The 13,889-nt window shown below is 47.4% G+C and overlaps 1 protein-coding gene across 1 annotated transcript in view; it reads left to right on the top strand.

The window, feature by feature from the left end:
* The window catches only part of KCP (kielin cysteine rich BMP regulator), a 338,287-nt gene that overhangs the window by 192,848 nt on the left and 131,550 nt on the right, over positions 1 to 13,889 (top strand). The window contains exons 13-15 of the mRNA XM_075345388.1: positions 9,735 to 9,814; positions 13,261 to 13,434; positions 13,567 to 13,660. Coding sequence (XP_075201503.1) covers positions 9,735 to 9,814; positions 13,261 to 13,434; positions 13,567 to 13,660 — 348 coding nt within the window. The remainder of the gene's footprint in view (positions 1 to 9,734; positions 9,815 to 13,260; positions 13,435 to 13,566; positions 13,661 to 13,889) is intronic.

Raw genomic sequence — 13,889 nt, 5'->3', positions numbered from 1 at the left:
CTCATCCCCTCCTCCACCTTCATATCAGTCATCTTTTTGTGTAGTAAAAGTGGCTGCAGGGTGTTAAATGCACTCGAGAAATCGAAGAACATCGCTCGCACAGTGGTTCCGTCATTCTCGAAAAATGAATGTACAGTATGTAACAGAGAAAGAATAGCATCGTCCACCCCCAATCTATGCCGGTAAGCAAACTGTGGGGGATCAATAAAAGCCCTCACCCTTGGACTCAAGTGAGCAAGCACTAATCTTTCCAAGGCCTTCATAGCATGCACTTGTGCCGTAATGGATGGAGCCATGTGCGGAGTGAGGGCCTTGCACAACATCTCGTCTAATTCATGATGAGTGGTGGCATTTCGTACACTAGAAGTGTCACGCTAGTCCCTGCTGAGCGAAGTAAGATTTCTTTGTCGCTCTATTGGGAGACCCAGACAATTGGGTGTATAGCTACTGCCTCCGGAGGCCACACAAAGTATTACACTTAAAAGTGTAAGGCCCCTCCCCTACTGCCTATACACCCCCCGTGGGATCACGGGCTCCTCAGTTTTCATGCTTTGTGCGAAGGAGGCTAACATCCACGCATAGCTCCACTGTTTAGTCAGCAGCAGCTGCTGACTTTGTCGGATGGAAGAAAAGAGGGCCATACTAGGGCCCCCAGCATGCTCCCTTCTCACCCCACTTTTGTTGGCGGTGTTTGTTAAGGTTGAGGTACCCATTGCGGGTACGGAGGCTGGAGCCGACATGCTGCTTTCCTTCCCCATCCCCTTAGGGCTCTGGGTGAAGTGGGATCCTATCGGTCTCCAAGCACAGGAGACCGTGCTCCGTCCACAGCCCCTGGGAATCTGCTGGACATGGAGCTGAGTATCGTCAGGGACAGGGCCCTGCTACATTAAGGTACTCTGGGTCCCCGTACAGATCGCGCACACACACCAGCATTGCTGGGTGTGTTAGTGCGCCGGGGACAGCAGCGCGGCGCGCTGGTGCTTTACTCACTGCAGCTTTGCTGAGTGAGTTTCTGTATTAGGAACTGCCGCGCCGGCCGCGGCTGGCGGTTTTTTACACTGCGGCGCGGCTGGGACTTGTGGTGCGCCGGGGACTTCCGCGCTGGCCGTGCTTATACGACGGCCGCGCTTATAAATTGAGTCCCCGGCTTTTGCGGCCTAGTTCCGTTTCGTTCCCGCCCCCAGGCCTGCCAGTCAGGGGAAGGGCGGGACGCTGGTCAGAACGTCAGCGCCGAGGGCTGGAGTCTGCTTAGCATACTCCAACCCCCCTCACTAGGCACAGTGGGACGCTAGTTTCCCGCACTTTGTCTGGGGCACGCCCACGGCCCGCCCCTCTTCACAGGACGCCGGCAGCCATTCCTGTTTGCAGTCTGAGTGGAGAAGGGACACGAGCTCTGGGAGACCCAGGCACGGGATTCTGGCGATCACACACCCGCTTTTCAGCGGGCGGTAAGCAGCCCTCGAGGGCTCACCCCACTAGTGCCGCAGTGTTCATTTGTACTTTATGCTTGTCTGCTATACATTGCACTGTACGGTCGCTATTCTTGGCTATATACCCTCCTAGATTGCTAGACAACAGCATGTCGTCCGCAAAAAGCAAGGGGGCCAAGACACAGGATTTCTATGCTACTTGTACCGCATGTGAGGCTGTTCTACCGGCAGGTGCCACTGACCCCCATTGTGTGCAATGTTCGACCCCTGTAGCACTTGCTCAGCCGGGGTCTCTGCTAGAGGTGGCCCAAGGAGAACCACCTGTGAACACTGTCCAGGTGACAGGGACGGAGTTTGCAGTTTTTGCTGATAGGTTGTCGGTGACTATGACTAAAATCCTTGAGACTTTGCAGTCCAGACCGGTAACTCAGACCATGGGCACTGTCGATTCAATGCTCCCTGGCCCCCCTCTTTTGGAACACATCCATGCTCCGGGGGGGTCCCATGCATCCCGGGGTGATGGCTCTGACACGGACGACAGTCCCAGACAGCCTAAGCGAGCTCGCTATGAGCGGCCCTCGACTTCATCACACTGGTCAGGGTCCCAGCAGGAAGGCTCTCTGTTTGATGAGACAGAGGTTGCTGATCAGGATTCTGATCCTGAGACCGCTCTCAATCTGGATACACCTGATGGGGACGCAATGGTGAATGATCTCATAGCGTCCATCAATAAAATGTTGGATATTTCTCCCACAGCTCCTCCAGTGGAGGAGTCAGCTTCACAGCAGGAGAAATTCCATTTCAGGTATCCCAAGCGTAAATTGAGTACTTTTCTGGACCATTCTGACTTTAGAGAGTCAGTCCAGAAACACCACGCTTATCCAGATAAGCGTTTCTCCAAACGTCTTAAGGATACACGTTATCCCTTTCCCCCTGACGTGGTCAAAGGCTGGACCCAGTGTCCAAAGGTGGATCCCCCAATCTCCAGGCTTGCGGCTAGATCCATAGTTGCAGTGGAAGATGGGGCTTCACTTAAAGATGCCACTGACAGACAGATGGAGCTCTGGTTGAAATCCATCTATGAAGCTATCGGTGCGTCGTTTGCTCCAGCATTCGCAGCCGTATGGGCACTCCAAGTTATTTCAGCTGGTCTGGCGCAGATTGACACTGTCACACGTACATCTGTTCCGCAAGTAGCGTCCTTAACCTCTCAAATGTCTGCATTTGCGTCTTACTCTATTAATGCTGTCCTGGACTCTACGAGCCGTACGGCAGTGGCGGCCGCCAACTCCGTGGTTTTACGCAGAGCATTGTGGTTAAGGGAATGGAAGGCAGATTCTGCTTCCAAGAAGTGCTTAACCAGTTTGCCATTTTCTGGTGACAGACTGTTTGGTGAGAGATTGGATGAAATCATTAAACAGTCCAAGGGTAAGGATTCATCCTTACCTCAGCCCAGACCAAATAAACCCCAACAGAGGAGGGGACAGTCGAGGTTTCGGTCCTTTCGAGGCTCGGGCAGGTCCCAATTCTCCTCGTCCAAAAGGACTCAAAAGGATCAGAGGAGCTCAGATTCTTGGCGGGCTCAGTCACGCACAAAGAAAGCAGCCGGAGGAACCGCTACCAAAGCGGCTTCCTCATGACTTTCGGCCTCCTCTCTCCGCATCCTCGGTCGGTGGCAGGCTCTCCCGCTTTGGCGACATTTGGCTGCCACATGTCAAGGACCGTTGGGTGAGAGACATTCTGTCTCACGGGTACAGGATAGAGTTCAGTTCTCGTCCTCCAACCCGATTCTTCAGAACTTCTCCGCCTCCCGGCCGAGCCAATGCTCTTCTGCAGGCGGTGTGCTCTTTAAAGGCAGAAGGAGTGGTGATCCCTGTTCCTCTTCAGGATCAAGGTCACGGTTTTTACTCCAATTTGTTTGTGGTGCCAAAAAAGGACGGGTCTTTCCGTCCTGTTCTGGACCTAAAACTGCTCAACAAGCATGTGAAAACCAGGCGGTTCCGGATGGAATCCCTCCGCTCCGTCATCGCCTCAATGTCTCAAGGAGATTTCCTAGCATCAATAGACATCAAAGATGCTTATCTCCACGTGCCGATTGCTCCAGAGCACCAGCGTTTTCTACGCTTTGTTATAGGAGACGAACACCTTCAGTTCGTAGCCCTGCCTTTCGGTCTGGCGACAGCCCCAAGGGTCTTCACCAAGGTCATGGCAGCAGTAGTAGCAGTCCTGCACTCTCAGGGTCACTCTGTGATCCCTTACTTGGACGATCTACTTGTCAAGGCACCCTCTCAAGAGGCATGCCAACACAGCCTGAACGTTGCGCTGGAGACTCTCCAGAGTTTCGGGTGGATCATCAACTTTTCAAAGTCAAATCTGACCCCAACCCAATCGATAACATACCTTGGCATGGAGTTTCATACTCTATCAGCGATAGTGATGCTTCCGCTGGACAAACAGCGTTCACTACAGATAGGGGTGCAATCTCTCCTTCAGGGCCAGTCGCATCCCTTGAGACGCCTCATGCACTTCTTGGGGAAGATGGTAGCAGCAATGGAGGCAGTCCCTTTCGCGCAGTTTCATCTGCGTCCATTACAATGGGACATTCTCCGCCAATGGGACGGGAAGTCGACGTCCCTAGACAGGAACGTCTCCCTTTCTCAGGCGGCCAAGGATTCTCTTCAGTGGTGGCTTCTTCCCACCTCATTGTCAATAGGAAAGTCTTTCCTACCCCCATCCTGGGCGGTGGTCACAACGGACGCGAGTCTATCAGGGTGGGGAGCAGTTTTTCTCCACCACAGGGCTCAAGGTACGTGGACTCAGCAAGAGTCCACCCTTCAGATCAATGTTCTGGAAATCAGAGCAGTGTATCTTGCCCTACAAGCCTTCCAGCAGTGGCTAGAAGGCAAGCAGATCCGAATTCAGTCGGACAACTCCACAGCGGTGGCATACATCAACCACCAAGGAGGGACACGCAGTCGGCAAGCCTTCCAGGAAGTCCGGCGGATTCTGACTTGGGTGGAAGACACGGCATCCACCATATCCGCAGTTCACATCCCGGGCGTAGAAAACTGGGAAGCAGACTTCCTCAGTCGCCAGGGTATGGACGCAGGGGAATGGTCTCTTCACCCGGACGTGTTTCAGGAAATTTGTCGCCGCTGGGGGAAGCCGGACGTCGACCTAATGGCGTCCCGGCACAACATCAAGGTCCCGGCCTTCATGGCACGGTCTCACGATCTCAGAGCTCTGGCGGCGGACGCCTTAGTTCAAGATTGGTCGCAGTTCCGGCTGCCTTATGTGTTCCCACCTCTGGCGGTGTTGCCCAGAGTGCTACGCAAGATCAGGTCCGACTGCCGCCGCGCCATCCTCGTCGCTCCAGACTGGCCAAGGAGGTCGTGGTACCCGGATCTGTGGCATCTCACGGTAGGACAACCGTGGGCAATACCAGACCGGCCAGACTTGCTGTCTCAAGGGCCGTTTTTCCATCAGAATTCTGCGGCCCTGAGCCTGACTGTGTGGCCATTGAGTCCTGGATCCTAGCGTCTTCAGGATTATCTCAAGAGGTCATTGCCACCATGAGACAGGCTAGGAAACTATCCTCTGCCAAGATCTACCACAGGACGTGGAAGATATTCTTAGCTTGGTGCTCTGCTCAGGAAGTTTCTCCCTGGCCATTTGCTTTGCCTACTTTTCTTTCCTTCCTGCAATCCAGGTTGGAAAAAGGTCTGTCGCTCGGCTCCCTTAAGGGACAAGTCTCTGCGCTATCTGTATTTTTCAGAAGCGCCTAGCACGACTTCCTCAGGTACGCACGTTCCTGCAAGGGGTTTGTCATATCGTCCCTCCTTACAAGCGGCCGTTAGAGCCCTGGGATCTGAACAGGGTTCTAATTGCTCTCCAGAAGCCGCCTTTCGAGCCTTTGAGGGATGTTTCCCTGTCTCGCCTTTCACAGAAAGTGGCCTTTCTAGTAGCGGTCACGTCTCTTCGGAGAGTGTCCGAGCTAGCAGCGCTGTCATGCAAATCTCCCTTCCTGGTGTTTCACCAGGACAAGGTGGTTCTGCGCCCGATTCCGGAGTTTCTCCCTAAGGTGGTATCCCCCTTTCATCTCAATCAGGATATCTCCTTACCTTCTTTGTGTCCTCGTCCAGTTCATCAATGTGAAAAGGATTTGCATTTGTTGGATCTGGTGAGAGCACTCAGAATCTACATTTCCCGCACGGCACCTCTGCGCCGCTCGGATGCACTCTTTGCCCTTGTCGCCGGCCAGCGTAAAGGGTCGCAAGCTTCCAAATCCACCCTGGCTCGGTGGATCAAGGAACCAATTCTTGAAGGCTACCGTTCTGCGGGGCTTCCGGTTCCCTCAGGGCTGAAGGCCCATTCTACCAGAGCCGTGGGTGCGTCCTGGGCATTACGGCACCAGGCTACGGCTCAGCAAGTGTGCCAGGCGGCTACCTGGTCGAGTCTGCACACTTTTACCAAGCATTATCAGGTGCATACCTATGCTTCGGCGGACGCCAGCCTAGGTAGACAAGTCCTTCAGGCGGCGATTGCTCACCTGTAGAAAAGGGCCGTTTTTATGGCCCTATCACGAGGTATTATTTTACCCACCCAGGGATTGCTTTTGGACATCCCAATTGTCTGGGTCTCCCAATAGAGCGACAAAGAAGAAGGGAATTTTGTTTACTTACCGTAAATTCCTTTTCTTCTAGCTCTAATTGGGAGACCCAGCACCCGCCCCTGTTTTTTTGTATACACATGTTGTTCATGTTGAATGGTTTCAGTTCTCCGATATTCCTTCGGATTGAATTTGCTTAAACCAGTTTATTGGCTTTCCTCCTTCTTGCTTTTGCACTGAAACTGAGGAGCCCGTGATCCCACGGGGGGTGTATAGGCAGTAGGGGAGGGGCCTTACACTTTTAAGTGTAATACTTTGTGTGGCCTCCGGAGGCAGTAGCTATACACCCAATTGTCTGGGTCTCCCAATTAGAGCTAGAAGAAAAGGAATTTACGGTAAGTAAACAAAATTCCCTTCTTCTGTGCAACACACATAGGCACACACCACTTGTCACACACTCCAGATTCCTCAAAAGGTGTGCACCCCTTTATGAATTAGGAGCATGGGATTCCATAGCGCCCAGTCATCGGCGAGAAAATTGCTGGTCTTCATGAATCGGCAAACATTTTAGGAATTATGCCTATTTTTTACATTGTCCCCCTATTTTCACAAAATTAACTAATTAAAATTAACATTTGACTAATAAGTTGTTCCATAGTTGTGTGACCTGAGATCTGAATGTTTTATTGCAAATTAAAGAAGAACTCCCACTAACTTTTTTTTTCAACAAATGTGAGTGTACATGCATGCAATGTAAAATCAAGAGAAATAGGCTCTGCTCATAGCTCAATCACACTAACAGAGGGAAAAGGTTGTCTCCATCTGCTGCCGATATCAACTGGTGCAGCAAACAGTAGAGAAACAAGGTAATTTCCAGCACAACCATACAATGATAAAATTGCAACTTTTATTGTTCAAAAATTTAAAAAATTGGATTTATGGCAAAAGCTGACACGTTTCAGGCACGTTATGCCCTTAGTCATGATGGTTGTGCTGGACATTACCTTCTTTCTATTCATGTAATGTAGTTTGAGTCTATTAATATAGTCACCTACCGCTGCTTTCTCTGGTATCCAGCGCAGTTCTCATTGACTTCATTGCAATTTCCATTAGCCACCTTGCTCTATACATTATGCATGAGCCGGAGGTCAATTTTAGAATGAAAGCCTATGGATCCTCGCTAGGCTTTAATTTTAAAATTGACTTCCAGGTCACGCATAGCACAGCGTGACCCAACCAGTCTGCAGAAGGGTAATGTCACAGAGAATTGGAGAAGAAGGGCGCTGGACATCAGAGAAAGCAGCGGTAGTTGAGTATATTAATATACTCACACAACATTACATACACATTTACTGAATAAAAACTTTAGTTGAAGTGCTGCATTAAGGAGATAAAGAGTTTGGAGTTAAATTTGCATGTAGCAAATGTGTGGTCAGAAAACTAATGCAAGTAAAGCAGGCCATTATTTTGCAGTAAAAAAAGTAAACAAAAGCATAGAGATAACACACGATAAGTGAAGAATTTTTCCTTTAGTAAAGAAAACTCCCAGCTTTTAGCCAAGTCAAGGACACTCTTAAGGAGGTTCGTATATTATTGTTGAGAAGCAAAACACTGCTAACACTCTAGAGAAGAAAGGCAAGATTAGATTAGTAAACATCCTAAAAAAATCCATTCATTTCTAACACAAAATTCTTTCTAGAAATAAAGCCAATATCAACTTGTAACAGAATGATGGAAAGATAACAGTATGGAGAACATAATGAAGAGCTCATGATTAGTGATGGGCTAACCCGAACTGTAAAGTTCCGGGTCCGTACCGGACACCTAGTATCCGTTCACGGATCCCAAACACAGACTTCTCAGGGAAGTTCATCTTACTGTTTGGGGTCGGCCACTCGGATAAGAATTTTTTAAAAAAGACAACATGGGGTTAAAACAGGACAGTTATGCTTATTGACTCTCCCGCGCAGTTGTCACACTGCTTCACTCATTAAACTCACTACTTCCCCCACTCACCCTCTGTGACAGTATCTGTGATTGGCTGCAGACTGCTGACGTGCTGGTGTCTGTGATTGGTTGCCCTCACACTAATGCGGGTGTCACACGATACAATCTAAGCGATCGTGCCTGCCCCCGTCGTTTGTGCATCACGGGCATATCGCTGCCCGTGTCGCACAAAATCGTTAAACCCCCGTCACACCTGCTGAGCGACGTCGCTGTGGGCGGCAAACATCCACTTCCTGAAGGGGGTGGGTTGTTTGGCGTCACTGCGACGTCACACAGCGGCCGCCCAATAGAAGCGGAGGGGCGGAGATGAGCGGGACGTAAACATCCCGCTCACCTCCTTCTTTCAGCAGTGCCGGCGGGATGCAGGTAAGCTGTGTTCATCGTTCCCAGGGTGTCACACGGAGCGATGTGTGCTGCCCCGGGTACGATGAACAATCTGCGCAAATAAGATTAAACGTTTTTTTAATAATGAGCGATGTGTACACGATACACGATTTACAACCGATTTGCGAACGTTAAGAGGCGCTCTTAGATGTCACATGAGACGACGTCGTTAACGATGCCGGATGTGCGTCACGAAAACCATGACCCCGACGATAGATCGTCTCATGTGACGCCCGCATAACTGTCTTGATCCCTGGTGTGTGGTGTAAAAATTGTTAAATAATTGTAATAAAATGGCGTAGGGTCCCCCATATTTTGATACCCAGCACAGATAAAGCAGACAGCTGGAAGATACAGCCCCCAGCTGTGTGCGTTATCTTGGCTGTGTATCAAAATACCAGGGACCCAATGCAGCTTTTTTTTTTTAAATTATTTATATAAATAATTTAAAAAACGGCATGCATCCCCCCCAATTTTGATACCCAGCCAAGATAAAGTAGAGAGCTGTGGGTTGGTATTCTCAGCCTGGGGAGGCTGGTGGTTATTGGGCCCTCCCCAGCCTAAAAATAGTAGCCACAGCCATGCAGAATTGGCACATCCATTAGATGCGCCAATCCTGCTTCATCCTGTTTGCGCTGGTACGGTGACAATGTATAATATAAATGGTTAATGACAGTTGTGATTTGTCAAAAAATCACAGCTATCATCAAGTTCGAGGTTAGTAATGGGGAGGGGTCTTTGAGAAAGTTAGTGATACTGTGAATGCCGTGCACTACAAAGAATTAGGGTGCCCTTATAGGTATCAACCAGTAGTCCAATGTAAAATTAACTCAATGGCAATGCAAATAGTAATGATTGACTGCAGTCATTACTCTTCTCAGCATGTGCTCTCTGCTGGGTTTCTCTGCTTTTACATGCCATCTGAATGTCTGAAAAATAGCTACATTATAAGACATGCAGCATAACCATTTGGAGTGCCAAGTTCTTTTTTTCATTAAAAAATTAAAGGTATCCATCCTAATGAATTACTGTATACTGTTATTTGTAATGTTTATGCTATAAAATATAGATATGCTGACTTTAGCAATTTAATAAAATATTCCAGAAGATTCTTTTAGCAGCTGAAGTTGCTAAATGTGACCACCATAAAATAGAGAAAAAGCAGGGATCAATAGACCACGGTGTCTGTCCCTCTCACCACAGGTTGACACAGTGACAGACATCGAAGAGGTCTTTGGCCCACGAAGACTTTCCCCAAGATGGCAGTGACATCCCCTACATGTTTTTCTCTTTATTCTTCCTAGTGTGTGACTTTCATGGGAAACCCTTGTTACCTGGTCAGAACATTACCACCACCAATGGTTGCCATCACTGTGTATGCCAGGTCAGTAGGTAACGTCATTAGTGTACACGGTTCCGTTTTTCTTCAGTTGAAGCATGTTTTTAATAAGGATTACATTGTTTTTCCAAACACTTTAAGAACTAGTTATATAGTAAATTTGATTTGTAATGCTTTTTGGTTTAATAACAGCATATCATTTTGCCTGCTATACTATAACATTTTTTTGCTTCTAAGGCGGTCTTTACACGCTGCGACATCGCTAGCATTTGCTAGCGATGTCGAGCACGATAGCACTAGCCCCCGTCGCACGGCCGATATGTGGTGATTGCTGCCGTAGCGAACATTATCGCTACGGCAGCGTCACACGCACATACCTGGTCTGTGACGTCGCTGTGACCGGCGAACCGCCTCCTTTCTAAGGGGGCGGGCGGTTCGTTCAGCGTCACAGCGACGTCACAGCAGCGTCACTGAACCGCCGCCCAATAGAAAAGGAGGGGAGGAGATGAGCGGCCGGAACATGCCGCCCACCTCCTTCCTTCCTTCTTTTCCGGTGGACGCAGGTAAGGAGATGTTTGTCGTTACAGCGGCGTCACACACAGCGATGTGTGCTGCCGCTGCAACGACAAACATTGTACCTGCAGCAGCACCGATATTATGGAAATGAACGACGTGTCAACGAGCAACGATTTTGCACGTTTTTGCGCTCGTTGATCGTCGCTCATTTGTTTTACACGCTGCGATGTCGCTACCGGCGCCGGATGTGTGTCACTAACGACATGACCCCGACGATATATCAGCAGCGATGTCGCAGCATGTAAAGTACCCCTTAGACTTTAACCGCTTCACCCGTAGCTTGTTTTCACTTTCCTGACTAGGCCATATTTCACAATTATGACCAGTGTCATTTTATACGATAATAACTCAGGAATGCTTCAACATTTCTCAGTGATTCTTAGATTGTTTTTTTTTTTTCGTGACACATTGTACTACATTTTAATGGTAAATTTTGGAAGATATTTTTGCGTTTATTTATGAAAATATTGAACATTTAACAAAAAAATGAGAAAATTTCACAATTTTCATAGTTACAAAGGTTGAAAAAAGCCCTAAGTTCATCAAGTTCAACCTTTCTCCACCATTTATACATTTTATCTCACTAAATTATTTATAACCCACAATGTTATGTGTACTGAAGAAATTATCCAGCCCATTTTTAAAAGCTGTTATAGTATCTGCCATTACTAGCTCTTGTGGTAGGGTATTCCACTGCTACCCTGGGAAAGGGAATGCCCAGTGTGTGGCACAACACAAGGGGAAAACCACTGAAGATGTACAGAAGGCCCTTTCAATTGGGAGAGAGAAGCAGAGTCAGCTCCTAACAGACACCTGAGTCTGACCAATGCATTACTTAACATGCCTAGACGGGTCCTTCCCCCCCATACACCATCATGTGCCTAGGCCCACGCTGGCCATAAACTCACCCAGACTATGTGTAGGCCAGCAAGACACTAGTGTCACCACTACAATAAAACAACACAAGGAAGGTAAGACAAATAGGTGGGAAAAGACACAACAAATAGCACTCCTCGGTTTTCCGGTAGAAAACTTCACAGCTACAACTGAAACAAACACCACACCTTCTCCTCAGACAGGCTCCTTCAAAGTGGTCAGTATAGAAGATTTACAACCAGCATGGAGTGAAGCCAGGAGGGAGTAAATATAGCAGAAGGGCAGGATGATAAGATGCTGCAGCTATGATTAAAGCTACCCGTAATCTCAGCCAGAAGGGAAAGGGTCCTTATCCCCTTCAGCATCAAATGAAAGTAAGTCCACTCCAATACAAGATGTAATATGCAAACATGAGACACATTCATGACAGTCCCCCTTCTTCTACCAATTGCTTCTGGACCCTATGGGCAAGGTTTCAGATGAGAAGCATAGAAGAAATGCACCAACCTACTGGCATTAACTTCTGATACTGGTACCCACGTCCTTTCTTCCAGACCCTAACCCTTCCAATGTACCAAGTATTGAAGAGAGCGGTGAATAAAACAGTAATCAACAACCATAACGCCTGAAATTCTAAGTTGCCATCAACAATCACTGAAGTTGATGGCGGTAAAGGTGCCAGTTCAGAGGACGCAATTTATTTCTTGAGCAAAGACCTATAGAATACATTATGTATTTTAAGTGCTTAAGGTAATGCAAAAAGCCTCAGGGTTAATGACGATGATACTTTGTAAGGACCATTGAACCTAGGACCCAGTTTCCAAGAAAGAACTTTTAACCTAATATTTCTGGTAGATAACAACACATAATCATTCACACACAGGTTCGGACCAGGCAGACTTTTTTTTATCAGCCGTGCTTTTCAAAGGTATGAGAGACCTGGATGGACCAGTATATGGAGTCTTAGAATGTGGACAAAAATTGCAAGTGGGCACAAAATCAACCACATCATGATGTGAACCTGGGCACCAAAAACTACGAGAAAGGCAGTCCAAAGTGGCTTTACTACTTGAGTGACCTGAAAGAACTGATTTATGATGTTCACCTAAGTATTTAAGATGAAAACTTAAAGGCATAAGTAATATCCCTCTAGGACAGGCAGCAGGGGCACTCCCTTGAACCTTGGCAGCAGGTATGTCCCTCTGAAACGTGGCATCAGGGACATCCCCTGAACCTTTACCACCTCGCCCTTAGGATCAGGACACACAGTGGAAACCATGATAGAGAGAAGAGTATTCAGTCAGTTATTCTCTCAGAAATCATTCCCCCTAATAATTTCCCTGTACTGCTAATCAACCACCGGATGGTACCTATCCAGCCAGGGAAGGCCCAGTACTATAGTGGAAGAAGGCCTTCAAGATCATGACACGAAATGAGTTCATTGTAAAGGGCAGCTATGCAAAGGTTTAGGTTATGCACAAATCAAGTGAAACACCCCGGAAATTTCAAGTTCCGAATGTTGGAGATAATTTGATATGGGGCACAGAATTCTAGATGATGTCAGATACTTCAAGGAATCTTGAAGGTGATTGAGTGAGGAATGTACAAGAGTGGAGAAGAAAAGGAGGTCTTGGGAGGACTGGATATTACGAGTGGGAAGATATCAGGAAATTAGTTTGGAGATATGTGTGGGAGACAGGTTATAGACAACTTTGTATGTCAATGTTAGTAGTTTAAACTGCATCCATTGGGCATTGGAACCCAGTGAGGAGCTTTGCAGAGTGGAGAGCGGAGTAGCATAGTGGAGGAGTAGCAAAGGGAGAGGTGGATTGATCAGGCAGCAGAGTTGAGGATGGACTGGAGAAGGGCGAGATATTCAGAAATCATACATTTCAGCCCTTTTGTATTGTCATTTCTGATGCTTACTATATGTTTTAGATTGTTCTTACCCTGTGCAATATAACAAAGTCTCCATTTGCTTGCATTGAACATTTTTTGGGGTTATTTCTGACTGCCGCCTCTCTTTCCCTGGTTCTCAGGATGGTGAAGTGAGGTGTACTGATGCTGTGCGCTGTCCACAAAGCTGTACTCACGGAGTTAAACGTGGTTTCTGCTGTCCGGATTGTTCAGCCTGCGATCTTCAGGGTGACATTATACCAAATGGCGTCACCTTTAAAGGCAATGGTGATCCATGTGAAAGTTGTTTTTGCAAGGTAGTTTCCACTTTTGTGTGTGTTACAATTTTTTTGATGTCCAGCTTGTAGGTTTAGATTTTATGCTTTTCTTTTATTCTGAACTGAAAACATGTTTTTTTCTAAGAATACAATCTGCACTTTCTGTTGCAGAATGGTAATGTGAATTGTATACGAGTATCCTGCCCTAAATTAACTTGTGGTCAACAAGAAGAGGTTCCTGGGGAATGTTGTAAGAGGTGTCAAGGTACCTTGCAATTCTGCATTGACTTATATTTTGCCAATTATTTTAACTTTTTTTTTTATTTAAAAATGATGATATCATTACATAATAACACACATAATTTGTTCATATAAGATGAGTTTTGGGATGAAGGAACATGGAGGTGAAGGCATCTCCAATATTTAAAGATGGGGGATCTAGAAGAGAATGTATAACTAGTGTGTAACAGAGTAGGATATTAAAACACTTATGT

Source organism: Anomaloglossus baeobatrachus, chromosome 4 (assembly GCF_048569485.1).
Source record: "Anomaloglossus baeobatrachus isolate aAnoBae1 chromosome 4, aAnoBae1.hap1, whole genome shotgun sequence".
Lineage (NCBI taxonomy): Eukaryota > Metazoa > Chordata > Amphibia > Anura > Aromobatidae > Anomaloglossus > Anomaloglossus baeobatrachus.
The sequence above is the reverse complement of the archived record's forward strand: the minus strand, read 5'-3'. Positions and strand labels throughout refer to the sequence as shown.